Genomic DNA, 21,077 nt, shown 5'->3' on the forward strand with positions numbered 1-21,077 from the left:
GCCCATGTGATTGTGAAAATAAAACTTTTATCTGTATTTTTTTTGTTTTCTAATTTATTGTTAAGTAACAAAAAAAATTCTGTTAAATCTGAGAAAGGTGTTCAGTCCACGATGAAATAATTTTATCGATAAAAATAAAGTCTTTGTATATTTAAACTCATCATGTTTACAGTACATGTAGGTGGTAAGCCGGAATGGTGAAAGACAGGAAAACACTGCTACTATCTAGTCCGAATGCTGCAGTGACCTATGCAAATATTTAAAGTACATAAAAAACAAATAAATAAATACGATTAGGTACAGTTTTATGATGAGCTAAACCTCAATCCAACATCTGATGTAGGCAATCTTTATCTTATGACTAGTGTTACTTGTCACAATGCAAATTGTAATTTTTAGTTTTGTAGGAGCAACACGTTCTAACTGCAGATGAATAAAAACGCAGGACCTGTTGTTCCTGATTGTTGCTGTTTGTGAGCTGCTGATATATTTTGTCAGTGAAAAACAGACATTTGTTCATTAGACAAAGGAAGGATTTATGAAACAGTCATCAAGTAAATATAATAGAGCAAAATGCTAAGAGCTAAATGTAATTATAAGCATACGTTTACAGCACTAATAAAAAAGTTTATGATGGAGACAAAAGGGCTTTAATTGTAATCAGAGAACATCTGAACATTCTGACAACTCAGCTAATATAAATTTATTGAAAATCTACACATATATTTGACCTTAATGACAGCACACCCCAGTGGCCAATTAAAACACTTCCTAAAATCCCAGTGTTGTAAAGGAATGTCTCAGATGAATATTTTGGTATTCTTAATTTGCAATCTAAAAGTATCAGTCACTGACTTGACATAAAAAATTGGTTATTGGTTCACCTCCAGAGGGAAATTATGGAAATGGTGACAACAAAGCAAGATGTAGTTCTCTGCAATATTAGCCCTCTTTCATTTATTTATTCATTTATAAAAAAAAAAAAAAAATGGAAAAAGGTGCAGATGCAAAGCTATTAGATCTTGTGTAAATAATAAAAGGTGCAGTGTATTTATGACTTTTATGACATTCTAAGAAATTATAAGAAGTTTTATTGTCATTATGCAGTGTGATAAAACAAAACTTTCAATAGCAGCAATATTTAGCAGGTAAAAATATCAAATGCATATGTGTGTGTGTATGTGTGTGTATAATACTATGTGTATATACATATATATATATATGTGTATATACATATATATATACATATATATATATATATATATGTATATATATATATATATATATATATATATATATATATATATATATATATATATATATATATATATATATATACACACATACATATACATATATATATATATATGTATATATATATATATATATATATACATATACATATATATATATATATATACATATACATATATATATATATATATATATATATATATGTATATATATATATATATATATGTATATACACATATATATATATATGTATATACACACACATATATATATATATATATGTATATATATATATATATATATATGTATATGTATGTGTGTATATATATATATATATATATATATATATATATATATATATATATATATATATATGTTCATTCATTCATTCATTTTCCGAACCACTTATTCCAATTCAGGGTCGCGGGGAAGCTGGAGCCCATCCCAGCCGGCTTTGGGCGACAGGCAGGGTACACCCTGGACAGCTCGCCAGTCCATCGCAGGGCCACACAGAGAGAGATGAACAACCACACTCACGCTCACACTCACTCCTAGGGGGAATTTAGAGTGACCAATTAACCTATCATGCATGTCTTTGGATGAATTTTCTCAGGGAGTCGTTTTCCACATTTCTTGAATTAACTATTAAATTGCATATATATCATAAGTGCTTTTAGAATGTTGCCTCCTTTATTTCTGCTCTCTGTCAAAATGGTTTCACACTGCTCCAGTAATGATGAGGTCTGCACCCTGGGGAGGATTCATCACTGTATAGAACTATTGACATTGTGTCATTTAGCATACCTGTCTTTTCTCTCTGTTTCCTTTCTTAAAAATGACATCTTGTGAATTTCTGATGAGGCTTCATTAAACAGCAGCACAACTTTCAGGCATTACGCATCCTTTTGGTCAGGGGTGCCCAAAGTCGATCCTCAAAGGCAGCTGTCCTGCAGATTTTCTGTATTTGCCTGTTCCTACACACCAGGCTTCCACTGAATGCATCCAAAAGCTGATCAAGTTCTGCACGATGAGTGATTAGTATGAGTCTGGTGTGTTGGAAGAGGGATATATGGAAAACCTGCAAGACTTTGTTCCTTGAGGACTGGAGCTTGGCACCCTTGCTTTGGGCCCTCTGATGGAATTATGTTGTGTTGTCTTCTACTTCTACTTTGTAAGGACATCACATTCATATGTTTTTGGTTAACTAGGATCTTGGAATGATTTTATTGGTGCATATTATTGTCTTGTCTGTCAAGCTGTTTTATATGGAGTATTTTTTTTATTAATAAAACAAAATACATTGAATAGAAAATGCCTCTTTGAGACATACCATGAATGGGACTACAAGTGAATGAATAAACAGCCAATGTCAACAGAAATCCTTCGAAAGTCCTTCAGAAAGCCAGGAGAGTTATTGCTCAAGACCAGTTTAAAAAAATCTGACTGCCTGGCAGCTAAATACAAAGAAATGAGGGGCAATTACTATCAAGTCAGTAACGCATTCTAACTTGATAAGTGAAGGTGGATTACCGTAAAATTGTTCTCATATTCACACTCTGCTTCTCCTATTCAGAGGGTAATTTAAATCTGTACGGGGGAAAAAGTAATTATCCCAATCACAGTAATATAACTATAAAATGCCAAGAGGCAAAACAAACGAAGGCAAAACTGTGGAAAAAAAATGCTTTAAGAAGAACTTCTAGCTTCTCTGTCGCGTAAGAGGCAAGTTTTCTGCTGTACTGCAGTCCAGAGTGAAGTAGTGGTGATCAAGTATGATCAAAACGAAGGGATGCAAATGCTCTGTGAAAGATGGCCAGCCTGTGACATGCAAACCATGAATGGTGTTACCTCATTTAGCTCAGAGCTTATGAACTTATCAAGCTTTGTGCTCTGTGCTGCTTGTACCTGCAGTGGACAACAATCGGTCCAGTGTCTTTAATGCTGCTCTGGGTGCGGTTGACTTCCTCTAGGAACCATAGGACACCACCGGGCTCATTGGGCACCCCATGGTCTGGCCAGCTCAGGTACTGATAGTGCCAGATGTACCTCAGAGGTTCTTTCTGTTGTTAAGAAAATGAGAACAAGTTATTAAATAAATGTAAACTTTGAAACTTGTTAGTGTAATGCCAGGACAAACTAACTACACTGATGCCCAACAAGTTAGAATAATTAGTTAGAAACAATTGAGAATGTACACATTTTATCTATCATGAATTTACATTGTCACATTATTATTAGAAGAGGTAAAAAATATTATTATACCAAGTATTTGGCCCCAGGATAGTAAGTCAGAAATGAATACAAACCCCACAACTTTCATTCTGCATACTTTTTAAGCAAAAAAGCTTTGCCAAGTCCCGTGTTTTACTGTTTAGTTTAACAAATTCAAAGAAACATTTTAAGTAGCACATGGTGCAAAATTCAGCCCCTTACTCATAACGTATAGTTTTCCTGTTGGAACAAGAGCTAGAGCATCTTTAAATGCTGAGATTCTTTGCATCCAATAAGATGCTTCTGAAAAATACTTTAGATTTCTTCCAGACTGTGCTTAAAATCACTCATTAAGGGGAGACTGAAGATCATGTGATGATATTTGGTGAAAATATAGCTATGATTTAAGTCTTAGAACGGCTTTGTAGAGGATCTCTGTTCAGTATCTCTGTTCATATTAGCAGGATACATTTGATAATAACAAAATCCTAGAAATAGTTTATTATCAAATTTGACTGTATTAAGTGTTCAATCTGAAATTATATAAAACTGTGTTTAGTTATTATCAAAGTAACATTATTTTAGTGTTTTATACACTAAAGATAAACTGCTTTTATACTTTTGTTACTTATTCTGTAGGTCAATTAATAAACCAACTTGTATGAACAAATTACAAAGACTTTTAATGTCTGCAAATGGCTTTTTTTTACTAATATACTTTACATGCACTTTCGCACCAAGTTCTCCTGTATCTGCTTTGCTGGGATCTCCTCCAGTTAATACTTGGGTAAGAAAACAACGTGCTGTAGCACTGTGTGTATGTTTGTGTTTATAATTTGACCCCAGGTCAGTGGGTCAACCCAGACTGAATGCATCACTTTCCCTACCCGGTCCAGACGTGTCACCTCCAGCTTCCTCAGGATGTAGTCCTGTGCTGGTCGCTCGTCTACATTCCTCACCTGCACCTTCCCAAACTCCTTAGTGCCGAGTAGGTCTGGCCAGTAACGAACACATTTGTTCTAAAATCAGAGTAAAATCATAGAGAGAGAAAGGCGGAGAGATACGGTAGAATGGAGAAAGGTATTAGACAGTCTGCAGAGCTCATCACATGAAGCTTTTCAAATCGGCTTAAGTGTAAAACTATCCTTACTGGCTGCCTCCATACCCTGCCACACATACACCCATCCATTTCCTATACTACTTATTCCATCTAGTTCATGATTGCAGGGACGCTGGAGCCAGCTTCAGCAGCTACTAGGCAGGAGGACCACACATACATACACATGATAACCTCAACATGAAGAAACCACCACTCATTCAAGAAATCAGATTCTTTAAACAACTTTAACCTTGTATTAAAGCTATAAAGGCAGTATAATAACTTCACATAGAAAGTTCATATTATGTCATCAAACCTTGATATTTACGGTGAAATTAGGATTGATGGGATTAAAAGGATTAAGTAAACCAAAGAGAATTATTACAGAGAATAAAGACAGATGACAGAAAAAAGTTCACAAAAAAAGAACAAACAACAATGAGCATCTACACAATTGTTTACCTTAAATACCACATAAGAAATTATTTTCTACTCTCCTAATTGAGCTGATTCAAGTATGCTGAAACTTCTGATCTTGAGAAGCTGATAATGAGTAAGCACTGTTGACAATCTCATTGTTTCACTGAATGAGGAGCAATGCAACTAAATAATAAGTCAAATAATATTAAAGAAAAAACAAAACAAAAACAAACACGTGTCTGTACATGTCTGTAGAAGCTAAATATTGCATGTGAAAAAATGTGGCATTGTTTTTAATAATTAATGCATCAGAGGGATAATAAAAATGATAATAACAATAATAATAATAATAATAATAATAATAATAATAATAATAAAATAAAGCTGACAGAGATATAATATTGATTGTTCTTATATTATTGGAAGTTTATTTCTCTACAAGAGACTTCTAGAGTGAAACCTCAATTGTGGTACAAATAGCTTTAGTTTATTATGATTGATATAATAGAAAAAAAGTGTTGTGTAATTTTTACTGTAACAGATTTCACAAAATGCACTTTTACTGCAAACTACTCACCCTGCCTCGCTCCATCTCCTTGGTGGTCATGACGATGACATGTGTATTCTCCTGATACACCATCTTCCAGAAGTCAATGACTGTATTCTGTAGGCACCCTTGGGTGGCAATGAAAACTTTGCCCTCCTCCACATGCCGCCCGTCTTCATGCATACTCTATATTAGGGGACAAATATGTACTATTATGCACTGATTTACTAATTATTAATTCACAGAAATCTAAAGGCGAGGTGTAAAACATTTGACCTGGGGGCAAACTGGCCCACCAGAGGTCCTAATGTGGTCCATAGGATGGATTTGGCAAATGTGAAAATGACATAGGAGTTATTGTCATGTCTTTGATTAAAAATAACTGCATTTCCCAAATTTTCCATGTGAGGTAGCAATTTTGTCATGTTTAAATATAAAACATTTATAAGGCAGTGAACTTCCTATAACTAATGTCTGTAATATTTAATGTGTTTGTTTTACAGTTATAGACATCCACTCAGTTTCTATGACGAGGTAAGTCAGTTCAGCTCTTGATAAATTACTCTAATTACAATATAATATACAGTGTTTTTTTTAGTTCTGGATAACTGTGTTACATGTTGTGTGAGTTTGCTGATCCACTGTGATCTGTGCATGGTAAAAGATAAACTATGTTTGAAACTTCAGGTTTATAATTCGGTTTCTAAAAGGATAGATCATTAAATGTAAACATCTTAAGACTACAGTTATACAATTTTTCTCCAAAATAAAAAAAAAACAAAACAAGTGCTTTCATTATTTGTGAGGATTATTTATGACCTGTGATCAAACTGAGCTGTGTGGCCCTGAACTGAAGTCAATCTGACATCCCTGACCCAGAGCAATTGTAGACTGTTGCATAAAATGACTACCTTTCAATTAAGCAGTTATTGATGCATTTTTCTGTTTTATTCCAAACAGACTCACTCTGATATAGTTTGCATTGATGTAGTCCGAACCAGGAATATCTGGATCCATTTCTCGGATTACAACACGGGTTGTGTCAACTGCAAACACAGTAAAAAAGTATTAACACACAGTGAATTCTGTAGCTCTCTGAGATCACACCAGTCTAATCACAGTGGATAGGCAGCAGACTGTCAAAGCAACATCTTTATGCTCTGCTCAGGCTGCTATGCAGACTGTCTGCTTGTGTCATTTTTTCCACAGGAAGTTGGAGAGACAGGAAATGGCAGGTTGCAGTGTGACTCACAGGGGAGGATATTCTTGTATCTGTTTTTACTCTTGTTTTCTGGCTTCTGGCCTTCTTTCCGGGGATAAAGCAGTTTGCACTCCTGCTGTTGAAGTACCTGATAATTGACAGAAAAAGAAAAGGACAGAAAGATTTCTTTCTCTTTTTTTCCAAAAAGCATTTAAATATTTCCAATACTGTAATTTTTTCCCCTGAATAGTTTGTCCTAGATTACAGCAGGGGTCGCCCTGATGTGAAAGAAAAGAAAAACTCCATATTTTGCAACTCATGTTAGTGATGCAAAAAAAGAGCTTTATCCTGCAGTTTCCTTCAATTACAAATATTTCAATACAAATACTCGTTAATACAAACACTACTATGCAAACGTTTTTTATTAATCATACAAATCAAGTCAGACTAAATAATGTTGGTGCACTGATTTTCTTTATCGACTTAATCCATAAGGTACAACATGACATATATGATACATACAGTTTCTGAGACGTTTGGCTTCACTTTTGAGAATCAATATATAATTCTTGTTTAGTGTGGTCAGATTCTGGTCAATGTTTGGACTTGGCTTTGCTGCTACTGTCTTACTACTTGTTTGTTTGTTCTACTCTTGTTCTACTATTTTCTATAAATAAATAAGTATTTTAAATAAATAAATTAACAAAATAAATACATAAATAAGTAAGTTTATGGTAAAAACGTTGCTCAAAATCCAGTGGAACACAATCTAATTATTGTCTTTGGCTCCTTAACGGACACCAGAAACGGGAAGATTTCAATAGAATTTGGACATATGGGGATAAATGGTAAATATCCCTAAAAACTTGCTCTTTCTTAACAGGTTTTATTAAAGGGACAAATGGAGACATTATATTTTTAAAAAGAAGAGTTTTCCCTATTGTTTTCATGGCCTGGTCATTTAAAGATGACGAAAGCATCTCACTATTCAACTGGTCATTACTAAATATATTTTAATGCTGTGTAGGCTATGTCATGCATTGCACATAAACTTGTAATCTAAATACATTAGTAAATAATATCATACAGGATTTTAAACTTGAAAAAGATAATCAGATAACAAGGCACTTTGTAAAACTCTATTTTTCCAATAGTTAAAAAAAAAGTATTTGCTGACTAATGTGAATACACACTGGATATAATTTCATATTTACAACCTGTCAGTTGCTTGAAAATTACACATCTATAACATGAGCACTTGTTCCAAGAAAAACTTCGTCTGAACACTTAGACTTACTGACAAGTTAATTATGATATACATCTCCTCACATTATGGTCATAAATTGTTATTTAGAGTAGCGTTTGTACTGTACATACCTCAAATTCTTCCCAGAATCCTTGTTTGGGCTTTTCAGAGTTGTCTGCTACTTTGTTGAGCTCTTGTACCCGGTTCTCAATGTTGGCTGCATTTATCCTTGTTGCATTAAAGGGCTATTGTTTTACAAAAGCAAATTTTTGTATGATTAAAACTAAATATACAATAATATCCGTGCACATGTAATACTTTGAAATTACTATATAATATTCATCATTCTAAATGCTTTTGTTTGTTTGACTAGTCACATTTCCTGTACCTGTTTGAGGTGCACTACAATGCCGCTTTTTTCCACCATGGGGTTCTTCTTGTAGTGGTCCACCAGGTCAGCCAGGGTATCAAACCTCTCACCACCACCTACGTCATATTTACTATCCTGCTGAAGAGAAACAAAGAATGTAATATAGTACTAGCTGGCCAGACACATTCCTTAAATAAAAGGATAAATCATGACCTGCTTAAAATACCATCAAACAGCCAACATGAGTCAGTGTGAGTGATGAACTCAACGGAAAGTTTCAGCTTGACTCCACCTGAACAACGCTTAAAATACTAAAGTGATGTAAAATTCTGCATATTTTGAATAATGTGAAATACATTTTTTCACCTGGTAACGAATCATAACATGGGTAACCTTGGTCTTGCGGTCCACATTGTCATGTTTCTCTTCATTTGTAAGAACTGAGAGGACAAAGTCTCCCGGTTTACTTTGGCTCTCCCGTACCAGAAAGCTGCCAGCTTTGCCTTTTTCGGAAAGCAGTTTCTCTGCATCTCTTCCAGAAAGGTGCCCATGGTACCACCTGAAGAAAAAATAATATTAACATATGAAGAAACAAAAAAACAAATTGTTATGGTTAACCTAACAACTTAGAGAATAGTAGTTATCACATCCTGATGGAAAAAAAATACTGTAATGTTTATTTAAACATTATTATGACATCATTACTAAGACATTTTAGTATTTATTAGTAATATTACTTTTTAAGTAAAATTAGTGAATCTTCTTTCAGCGTATGCACTACATTATCTTTCATTTTAAATCTACATTAAGCTCAAGAGTTTGAATATTTTATTGTCGCGATTGTGTGACATCTGCTACAGTATCTGTGTCTTCAGTATCAAAGTGAGGATTGCAGCAAAAAAATAAGAATACTTAAAAATGTTAGTTATTCATGTTCAACAACACAATCAATTTCAGTGAGTTTAGATTTCAGACTGATTTCTGTCTCCAACTGCAAAAGTCTCTGCCTCGGGTTGATGTTGTTGTAAAGTGGACAAAATTACAAGAAATGTGGGAGAAGTTGTGACAGAAACTTTTAGAGCTGAGGGGGAGGTTAAGTAATATGTTTCCTGTTTTAAGAGAAAAAGTTCCATATTGTACCTTTGGGATTTAACATAATGAAAATCTACATGTAAACTGTGAGCAAAAACTCCTACTCAAAGATGAATGCGTCTCTAAAACTGCTGCAGTCTCACAATTTTACTTATGTTAGGATGAAAAACTTGCATGTATGCTTTTATTTCTGTGTGGTGAGTGACAACACAGAGGAAGCGTTAACAAAAGATGCCTGTAGAATGGAAAAACCACACAAACCAAAACCATGTATCGCTGTGAAACCTAAATAGAAATGGAGACATATCGTTCATGGTGTGCAGATGTGCAAAAATAAACTGTTTCATAACCAGCACACAATTTTTAAATAAAGGTGATTGAGTCATTTTCTATAAAGTTTCTCTGTGAGTACACAGGTGTATCACAAACATCAACACACCTGCCCTTATCATCTAAAAGCAAGATGTTTAGATGAGATGAAGTGGATAAACTGCATGCAGGCCATGTTTAGTCCCTGAATGATGTTAGTGCATTGATATTTTTGGCACATACAAAAACACCCCAAAGTGCTTAGTTTGCCCTAGCATGCATTTGGGAGTTTGTCACTATTTATGCATGTGAAGGTGAAGAGTATCGGAATTTAATGAGTGAGAGTGTGTATATAAAGAAAAGTGCATCCTCTCTTCAAGCTGCATGTGTAAACATGTAGGTGCACTAGTACATAATACATGAGTTAATGGTTGATTCTTCTTGAGTGTCAGTCCTTTTAAAACACTCTCATGAGTGGCGATGTGGCTGTGGGGCAGCAATTCAATATTACTGTTTATATTTTCAGCACAAAGTGGAAATGCATTGTGACAATTAGGGGTGGAAAAATCAGATCGAAAAATTGAATAACGGGATTTCTTGCTTTACAATTTTAAAATAGATTTTTTTTTTTTGTTAAAAAAACCTTTTTTTTAAATAAATGAAAATAATCCATAAGCAAACTTTTGTCATTTTTATTGCTTTTATTGATCTTTTTACTGGTCTTTTTGGACATTACAGCAGCAGATTGATGGTCTGGCCACTGTGTTGGCTACTAACCCTAACCTCCACAAAAAGTCTACAAAAATTAGCAACATCGAGGAATTGTGAAAATCACAATTTAAACTGCATTGGCACTCAAAAAAAATCGAAATTGAAATCGAATTGGAACAAAAGCATATCGTCACAGCGTAGTGACGATAGCATCACAAACTTAATTAGCTTTCACAATCTCAGCCAAGAGCGTTCATCCTATCTCACTTTACAACATCTTGTGTTTTTATAAGGGACAACTGTCTTTAACAATGAATTCAGCAGTGATTTATTCACAAAATCTTTATACGAGTATCATGGAAAAGTTAAGAATCTGTGGATAGCACATAATTTCATAAAACGACCTTTAACTTAAACTTATCAAAATATATCAATACATAATATATAATAAAGAATGGCTTGCTAACCATCATCTTCACATCAATACAGAAATTCATAAACAAATGAGACATATAGACTATTCTAAGACTGTCTATTCACCAATTAGGACATGAATGTTTTTTCTGTAATGTTATCAATTTTTTCGCTACAGCTTTTTCAAAATTCTCTAACATTGTTTTTGTCCGAGTGAAATTAACCCACTAAGCTGTAATGAAGCTGTTTACACATCTAAAATTTTTTCTAAATTTGAAACATATTGCACGTCTGTAAAAGATGCAAAATAATTTAAAATGCCTCTTTCGTCAACTTTCGCTCCCATGAGTGTTTATCAAGGAGTTTATTGTATTTTTATTTGATTAGATTAAACTCTAATAAAAACATTTATATAAAACTGATTTAATGCTTCAAATAAAAAAGCTTGCATTGTTTTCTCCCAGAGTTCTGTTCTCTACATAGTGACAAAGCTTTGCAAACAAAATTCAGACCTTCACTGCGAAAACTATTGAGCAGCTTCTTTAATGATAGAAACTATCACATAAAAATAACTGTCTGTGTTCAGGAATGAAGTGTTATGATTTTAAAACAAGTTTCTGATGCTGCATAGCAAGCTGAGCTCAGATAGGTTTACATGCATCCCTTGGTTCAGCCACTTGATTTTACACACAAACTGTGTAGGGCATTGTTTAAAGGAAATGTAAAAATATTCAAATACATTTAGCCTCACCTCTCAGAGGTAGGGTCTTTGCAGTTCAGAGGATACTTGAGCTCGATAACATGGCCGTTCCTCTCACGCAGGAGATCTTGTTGTTCAGTGTAATACTGCACTAGCTCGGCCAGAGTGGCAAACTTCTCTCCTCCATACAGGTCATAGTAGTCGCCAGAATTCTGTATCTTTATGTGCGTCACCTCATCATTACGCCTGAGAAAAACAAAACAAAACAAAAAAAAACAGGTATGCATTATTTGCAAAGCATGTAAACAACAAGAGATTTATTCAAACGCTTTTTTCCCTGTTAGAAATGTCCCTTTTTTTCACCATTACCCTGCAGAAATGTAAGCACTGAACACACAACCACCCACACACATACCCATACAGTATATGCTCGCACAAAGAAAATCTAGACTTCGCCCACACTCGGCATAAATGCCTATATGCTAAAAACATGTCCACCTTATCAAGCCATCTACTTGCTTTTCAAGACTTTGAAGTTTATTTTCAACAAACTATACTAAAGAAGGTGAAGATCAAGTGACATTATTTAATCTATTTTTCTATCATCTGTTGTTTACGTGCAGAAATATACTTTGGGATATGACATTTGAGTACCTTTTGCCGTGTTTGGCTTGTTTTGCTTGGATAAACATATTTGTGTCAACACAAGTATATAACTTTTACAAACAAAATAGTTTATTTTCATCTGTGGTGATTGCAAAAGTTAGCTATAAACTATGTAATCATGCAAAAAATAAATAAATATAATTTAAAATATCCATTTTTAATTTAGCACATCATTTTAACAAGAGATCATTTCTCTCTCTTTTTAAATGTTCCTTATTTTTCATGTAAAATGTATTTGGATAAAAGCTGTAGTGTGAATCAGTAGAGAAGCATGAAGCTGCTAAGTGTCGAGACTGATAAGTCAGGAGAAATCTGCATATTCAAAGTCCTCTGCCTGGTTTGAATAGGTGCCCAGCCTTTCACACGCACACACAGACACACACAGAGATACAGCTCAGAACGATGAGATGTTTGCTTGGAAGAAAGAAAAGACAGACTGCTTAACAGCTAAATTGCTAAATGCATTTCAAACATGTAAATGTACTTTCCCATTCTCCAACAGTGACTTTTGTTAATTTGCTTCATCAGCAGAGATGAAAACAACATCCTATAAACACATTAAGTATGACGACACAAACAAAACGCTCATACACCAGATTTAGCAGCCACAGGGGAGTTAGCCTGGCAGTCAGTATGATCTGATCTGCTGGTAGAAATACAGCTGTCTGCTGTCTCTCTCAAACTAATCATCAGCTAATGGTCATATCAAATGGCAACAAATCCTATTTCCCTCCACTGCTTTTTGTTGTTGCCCCAAAGAATTTCATATTTCTTTTTTTCATTCTTCTTTCCAGTCAGCATAGTAGAAATCCTCTCCTCCATTCTTGTATTTATTTGTCCCATAATCCATCTCTCCCTTCATCCCTCTCTGCCTGTATTTCCTGGTAATTGCTTTATGCCTCTATTAGTCGATGTTGGCAGGGTGCCACAGGCCCATGGCTCTGTTAAAGGCCTCTCCTCAACTCTCAGGTCAAAGCCCCTTTTTCTCTCAGAGTTTAACACCATTAACTGTGGAATGAGGGAAACAAAATCCATTAGATTTTCATTCACTCCCCTGCTCTTCCATTTTGACACAGAGATAACCTTTATGGATTTATTGCAATTCGGCCTTCTTTGGAGCACAGGGTGGAAAGGACAGCATCAGTTTAGCTTTACTCTGGATGACTCTATTCCAGGGCAGACTATTCCACTTCACATAAAATTGGTATCTAATAAAATTGATAAATGGTTAGGTATGGTTATAGATGGTTTTCTCAGACCATTGTTCTGAAATACTGACCTATACTGGTAAATTTTTTTAATAGCAGACGATAATAAGCCTGATGCGAGTATCGCATCTTTTATGCCCTCTGCGGGATAACCTTTAAAATAAACTTGATCCGGAATGGAAACACCTACAGTGAACAGCTGTGTGACGTTTTCAGCTAGTATGTATTATTCATGCTCTAAGCACTGATGCTCTGTCATTTCTGTTCTGGTAAACCTGCGGTTAGTAAACCTTCATATTAAATTCAATCTTTTGATCCCATACAGCTACTGTTTCCAGCATGCCATCAAACACTGACACCAGACTGTTTCAATGACAAGGATCTTTCAGCAGACAGTTCTTCATATTACAAAATTTTAGAGATGCTTCTGTGTGTCATTGGTGTTCTCAAAAGACACAATCCTTTGTACGTATGAAATCAATCCTAAAAGATGAGCAATGTTAAAAAAAATGCGGGAAGTTTTGCAGGAAGAGAAAGCAATCATAGTACAATTCTTGCACATGACAAACCTACTGTCAGCTACATTGGATTAAAGATTTTCCATGCATGGTTTTTAATCAACATCTGATTTTTTTCAAGTTTCAGGAGGTAAAAAAAACAGAAAAACAAAAAGAAGCATATTTAAGAGAACCACCAGTAGAAGATTGTTCTTCCCTGGTGAATGAAGTTCTGCTTTTGTAAAAAGTTGCTACAGACACTGTGTGATAAGCTTGACTATAAAATATGTACAACCATGACTGGAATAAAACCAGTTTCCAATTTCAAATTCTACTCACAAATACTTATATTAACTAATAGCAGGCTAGGTTATTCCTAGCTTTTTCACATTTCCAAAATCATAATCACATATTTCATATTTTTTTGCAACTAGCAAAAAATACCAACTTTGCATATTTTAAAATCATCCATAATAAGAATGAGAAAAGTTTTAATTGTTGTTTTTAAAATAACATGAAATTAGGTTATACAAAGAGGACTTGGATGCAAAGTCTACAACTGAATAAATCCCATCAGTTAACAATTGCCATCTTATTTTTGTCACCGTCCAACAATATCACATTCATGCCAAAATATAGTCTCTTATGTTCTATTGTTTTCACCATTTTATTCTTCTGCATTCCACTAATGTCCAGTTCTTATTTCTATGGGAAAGTCCAGTTTTGTTTTGTCTGTCATATTGCCCCAATTCAGCACAACAAATGAAGTGAAATGAAAAATACTTTATTTAAAGGGGTCCTATTATGGTATTTCAAGTTTTCTGAGCTTTCTACTGAGTTACAGTGTTGAATCCTCATCAGAAATGTGAACGGCACTGTTTTTTATCACCTAAACGCATGTTTGAGTTTGAGTTCCAGCACTCTCTCCGTTCGGTTTCCATGGCGATGAAAAACGTGTCATTTTAGAGAGTTTTTTCTACTTCAAAATCCTTGTGACGTCCCGGGGGATAAGGTTCGGTGATTGGTTACCTTCTACTGGTTAACAAGGGCATGTACAAATACATCAGGCGGGTGAAAAACATGGGATAAAGTTATTTCGAACGATGGCTGGTGAGTTTACCAAAGAGAGACATCCTGCTGCATTCGTGGGTGTGGGTTGCTGTTTTCCACTTCGTTTTCAGGGTCTGATTCAGGTTCCAACATGTAGGGCTGTATGCTATGTGTTGACACTGTATTTTGTTTTTGTTTTTTTAGTTTATATTAGCCTATTCCTTCTGTTAATGAGATGTTACAATGATGGCGAAAGCAGTTGTGGTGCGTACTCCTGATGTAGTGCAGTGGCGGGAGGCGGGGCTTAATGCGGAAGAGTCTCAATCCACTCATTTTGCCCACAGGCTGATCTGACAGCTTACAGAGAGGGTCGGTTTGAAGTAAATAAAGCAATTTGTGACAATAACTCAATCAATCCCAGCCCTTCTGGTCTCAGAAATAAAAATAAATTAGCCTGAAATGCACATAATAGTTCTACTTTAAAATCTATATTTAATGAGAGACAACTATTGTGTAAAAGAGTAAATAACACAACAAATAGCAAAAGTCTCTCATTCACCATGCTCAGAGAGGGCACTACTAAAAAAAAAAAAGCTATTAGAAAAGAGTTGTTATTAAAGTGTGGAATTTTTGTTCTTATCAATCTGATCCCTGTACTCTACAATAATGACTTCCAATAAAGTGTGATGTGATCAAAATGTTCAGACTGCAGCTTTGGTGAAACTTATATGATACAAATTTGGCTTTCTGAACATGTGCCTAAGTTTTGCACTCCCAGCACACCGGCTACATTTTAAACCACCTGTAAGTCTTTTTCTCACCATACACAGATGTGCATTTGCAACTTGCACATGATGACCATTGTGTCAAAACGGTGATTGTTCAAGTTGGAGTATATTTTGAGGGATGGTCAGAGGTCACAGGGAGGCGAACATGACAAGTTATTGTTGTTGGTTGGGTTGGAATGGTTAATAAAAATAAATTGCATGGCTGAAAGGTACTTAATAGGTTGAAGTGTTATGGTGGCCCACATGTACTGTAGGTACTTACTGTTGAATGCTGGCACGACATCTGTGGGTCATGGCAACAGACAAATAGTGACCCATTGTAGTGGTAGCCTATCTGCTGCTGTGTGTTTTCCCTTTGTTTAAGATTCTGTAAGCTGCAAGCTCTTCCAGACTGTTTTTTGTTTCACAACCAGTAAACCCAACTCTAACAACAAGTAAAGACTGCCAACATGAGACTTGCTTCAATTTGCGACATAAACTGATGCTTGGTGTCTGCTCAAGTTTGAAGCCTGTAATGAAATCATGAATGCAGACCCGTAAGTGGTGGGAACTGGACGTTAAGGGAGTGATGTAAGTGTTGCAAGCAGGGTATGACTATACAACATGATTACTTCAAAGTGGACATCATTTTGGTTTTTATAGGGAAAGTGTCAACACGTTTTGAACATACTTTTAACAGTGTTGCTTAAGTCAAAGATAAGATTGACAATACACATGGACAACTCAGAGGTAAAAAATCCACTTAAGTATCCATGAAGAAAGTGAAGAATGTTTAAATTATACATTGATTTGCACACAGTCTTTTCCAAGCAATAACTTCTAGTATCAGCAGCTTGATATCATTTGCAATGTTACAAAAATATCAAATCCATGTCACTTAAGTTTTGGATATATTTCTGTTGTCCCTTTGGATCTTTACAGATACCACAATGATATCAATTCAATCTAAATTCTGTAATAAGGAGGTCTGACCAAATGATATTTCAGAGGTTTACATGTTGTCTTTGTTCTAATGGAAAGTGAACTGCACTAATGCATGCTTTTATAGTCCTGTTAAACCACTCTACAACTCTACAACACATATTTATCCTTTCATACGCTCATACATTCATGCAAAACATTTTATTCTGCACGGTCTTACAGTCTATGTAGCACTTCTTTCTCTATCACATCATCTTCACACCCACACAAACAATGATAAATGTTTGGGAGGCAAAGTGAGGTTCAGTATTTCGTTGAAAGTAGTGTCATTGGGAATTATGAACATTTGTCACATTCATTTCCTCTGTGTCAGTGAAAATCATGTTATGATATTATTTTATAGCGTAATCTGTCTGCTATATACTCAAATATGATATCACTAACACCTGGAGGGAAATTTATAAAGTATGACACTAATACACAATGCATATATATTCCTGCTATAATACATTGGAAGACAGTTGGTGGAAATAGAAAGCAATTTACAACATAATTTGGCCATGATGTAAGCAATATGTAAACATATGTACTTGTTTGACACCAGCAGCTCCATTACTATCAATGGACAATGAAAATTAAATTATGTAACAATGATATTAATGGCAGAACTGTTTGTCCTGAAGTTTTTCTGTTTTTTTCTACCAATCAGTTCAGTGGAACCAGTTATCAGTGTTTCTCTGCGCCCATATTTAAACTTTGCCTGTGTAGAATTGCAGACCCCAGCTAAGAAAAGAACAGTGAACTATGTGTGTGCTGCACTTTTCTTAAAAATTGTTTAAGAAATTCAAAACAGAGATTAACCCTGCAGCACCTGAATTTATTATGATTATAAAAACGGAATAGATACAGTAAAAAAAAAAAAAAGAAAAGAAAAATCACTAAGAAAAATCAACAAGAAAAAGATGGGTATAAAATGGCATTACACACTGAATAATAACTAAATAGAAATAAATAAATAATGTGAAAACAAATACATACATAGGGGTGAAGAAAATAAAACAAATTAATTTGATAAAAAGAAAGAATTTGAAAAGGCCAAAAGTGGATTTTTACAAATTTTCACAAACGACAGGTGTGATTACAGCATATCATGCAAAAAAGACAGACTTCCAAATAGTTTCACAAAGAGGAATATTTTAAAAAAGAATTTAGGAGAACATAGGGAGTTTGTCAACATTGTCAACATGTCAACATTGGTCACACAAGAACATTTGTAAAAAATGAAAATAACATTTACCACTATGTGCTTGTCTACTGTTCAGTGTAAACTTAAACAACTTAACTGCAGTGAAAACATCAATGTGAATCCGTGCTAGCATAATATCATAAAGAAGTTAGAAGCAAATCAATCTGCTCCCTGCTGTAATGACTCCTGCAAAATTTCTCTTTCAAGACTGCCCTTAAATTCCTCCTTGGAGTCTTCAAAGTGCATACAGAACATGAAAAATGATGGCAAAAACTTGCCCAGACTGCCCTCCTTATGGACCACAACTTGTATCCAATTTATAGCTGAACTTCTCCTGCTTCAAACTTAATCTTTCTAGCTCCTTTGAGTTTTATGAAAATCTGAATTGATTACATTTCCCATCCCTCAAAAAGCTCACATTAGCATTTCACACTTCAGAGCACAAGCTCTGTCTGACCCCTATGTCTTCTGCCAACCTTGTGGACCATAGAAAAAGAAAGAGACAAAGTGAACTAAAAAAGGAAGATATTCTCAGAAAAAGGGGACTAGGGAAGAAAAAAGAACAACAGATTCCCTCAGCATCCATTACTGAGCGAACACTTGCATTGACTGGTGAGAGTCGGCCATTAGCAATCAATGACCGTTCCAGGAAACTGCACTCTAGTTGCTTTCAGTCAGCCTCAAACACCCAGAACTTCTGTTTGTGAAAAAGTAGAAGAATCACAATACTATCACCAACTAAAGGTATATAAAACAATATTATATTATTCAAAAGTAAAAGAGGTACAAAATATTCCTAATAGTTGCTTTTACTCATTTTAGCCACAGTTGGACACGTTTAAAGCCACTGCATACACAAAACTGAACAACAGCACATTTTATTGCTTATGAATTAAGCTTTTTATTTGTAAGCAAAGGAGTGTGGCTTTTTTGTTCACAAGTTACATAAACTGTGTTTAATATAAATGCTACTTTATCCTCCTTAGCCTTTTGTTTATAGTGACCTACCTTCTGTTGTAATTGGTGAGGCTTTGCACACTGGCCACTTGACCCTAGTGTGCTTAAGTCTCAGTGTGTGTTTAAGACTGTGAAGACTACAAGCTGTGGCTTCAACTCGCCCCGGCAACCTCCTGATGGTTATCTGTGACACACTGCACCCCAAGCCCACTGCACCGCAGGCAGTGAAGGTCAAAGCCTGACCAGGTTTCAAACATAGTTTCAAAACCACTGTCTTATTACCCAGAATCTTTCTGTCGCCCTCACTCACACATCGCCTCCTCCTGCCTGTGTCGTCATGCCAGTTACAGTAATAGAGTAACAAATGAGTCTGGGCTTTCTTCCAGGGCTTAGCCGACTGATGTATCTCTTAAAAGCTTCCGTTGCCAAGGAAGAGCCACTCTTTCAACTCCATCGTCTATCTCAATTTATTCCCTTCTGTCTGCATTCAGCACAGCACAAGTGCCACGTTTTTGTACCAGAAATGTCACACCGGACACATTAAATCAAGAGGAATCTTAATTAGAAATAAGAACAACAGTGAACGTCAATTTGACTTTATCTAACACTCCCATCGAGTGTGGCCAGGCGATGCTGGCCAATCTCTAGGTTTATTTTTATTTTGTGTTATTTACCAAATCACACATTGGAATGTGTTATCTAATTTGTTCCTAGAACTCCTCTCACCACACAACTTCTGTTTAAATGCCATCTATTCACGACCAGACAAAAAGTTACATCACTACTAACCCAAGGGAATGAATTTCTGAGAAACTGAGATTTGCAAAAGTAGCAAAATGTTCCACTTTTATATTGCCAACATAATCAATACTTTGTTTTAGAAAGAAGAAAGCCCAACCTCATTGACTCTGAATTGAGCATCCACGCTTACTCATGCATATATTTTATATGTGCAAATTATATCTGCTAATTTGATTATTTGCCAATTTTCTGTGCTAATGTTAATGATTAATTTAGATTTTTTTTTTTACAAAGAAAACCGCTTGCCTCTTTCTAAGAGCCCAACCAGTCTCTCAAAATGGCATCAGGATACATTTGTTTGTTCTCAGGGTTGAACTTTGAACAGATTAAAATAGCAAGGTGAAATATTAAGGCCAGTGGTGTCGAAAAAAAACGCTGTGTTCAAAAATAGTAAGAAGAAAATAAAGAGAGAGAAAGAAAAGGAAAAAATGAAGCACTAGCTGAAGCTACCTGACAGAGAGGGTAAAATCCCCAGGGTTGCTTTTGCTCGGCCGGGCCAGGAAACTACCGTGGACCCCTCGGGTCAACAGAAGCTGCTCTGCCACGATTCCGGTGATGTTGGGGTGGAACCACCTGAAAATGTGTGAAACAACAGAAACAGAATCAAACAGATGCCATAAAGCAACAATTTCAGAGATTAATCTAGTCAGAAATTGCGGTTTTGCAAGCTACCTCACTATATAAGACTGCAGTATTCTATCCTCTACTAAAGTAAAAAACATCCAGTTATGATTAAGAGATTTACTTATTGTGCTATAACAAACAAGTTTGTCCTAGTGCTTTACTCCAGTGTGTTACTAAAAGTATTTATTGTGAAAAAAAATTATCTCTAACAAGATGATCAACTACCAAAAAAGTCCCAAAAGCAAAAGAAGTGTCTGAACCGTGAATCCATGATAACTTACATCCTTTTCATTATACGGTTCACATTTTAACCATGACACCAAAAAAAAAGTTATTATATTAACATGTTATTATATTAACATGTTGTGGGATACTCAAAACTTAGTTTTGATTTCAATAAATAAATTATTCCTATTGCATAATTCTAATTAACACATTAATGACATTATTTGAACGTCGTCTTAATTTTTCACATTCCCATAATTTCTGTCCAATTGTCAAATATCCATTGTAAACAGTGTATATGTGTTCTTATTTTGAAATACAAGGGCTTTTAAAAGTCACCAAGGTTCATAAGCTGGTGCGTATGAAATATAAATAAATACATAAAAAAATAAAGACACAACACAAGAAAGCTAAGCAATACTTCTTAGGTACCTTGTCTTAGGTGTATCAGAATACAGAGCCCTAAGAATCGACAAGGCAGGACCTTACAGTATCTTTTCCACTAATGATTTCAAATAGT

The 21,077-nt window shown here is 35.0% G+C and overlaps 1 protein-coding gene across 3 annotated transcripts in view; it reads right to left on the reverse strand.

Annotated features, from left to right (window-relative positions):
* Positions 1-21,077, reverse strand: part of ptpn11b (protein tyrosine phosphatase non-receptor type 11b) — a 69,145-nt gene that overhangs the window by 34,940 nt on the left and 13,128 nt on the right. For 2 of the 3 annotated variants that reach the window (XM_079239865.1, XM_079239864.1), the window contains exons 2-11: positions 20,159-20,281; positions 11,626-11,820; positions 8,715-8,907; positions 8,367-8,486; positions 8,110-8,223; positions 6,784-6,880; positions 6,498-6,577; positions 5,562-5,717; positions 4,353-4,484; positions 3,160-3,314 (exon numbers count right to left, since the gene is read on the reverse strand). In XM_079239865.1, the coding sequence (XP_079095991.1) occupies positions 3,160-3,314; positions 4,353-4,484; positions 5,562-5,717; positions 6,498-6,577; positions 6,784-6,880; positions 8,110-8,223; positions 8,367-8,486; positions 8,715-8,907; positions 11,626-11,820; positions 20,159-20,281 (1,365 nt within the window). The remainder of the gene's footprint in view (positions 1-3,159; positions 3,315-4,352; positions 4,485-5,561; positions 5,718-6,497; positions 6,578-6,783; positions 6,881-8,109; positions 8,224-8,366; positions 8,487-8,714; positions 8,908-11,625; positions 11,821-20,158; positions 20,282-21,077) is intronic. The other variant, XM_079239866.1, reaches the window with a different exon arrangement.

This window comes from Telmatherina bonti (assembly GCF_933228915.1).
Source record: "Telmatherina bonti genome assembly, chromosome: 4".
NCBI classification, from domain to species: domain Eukaryota; kingdom Metazoa; phylum Chordata; class Actinopteri; order Atheriniformes; family Telmatherinidae; genus Telmatherina; species Telmatherina bonti.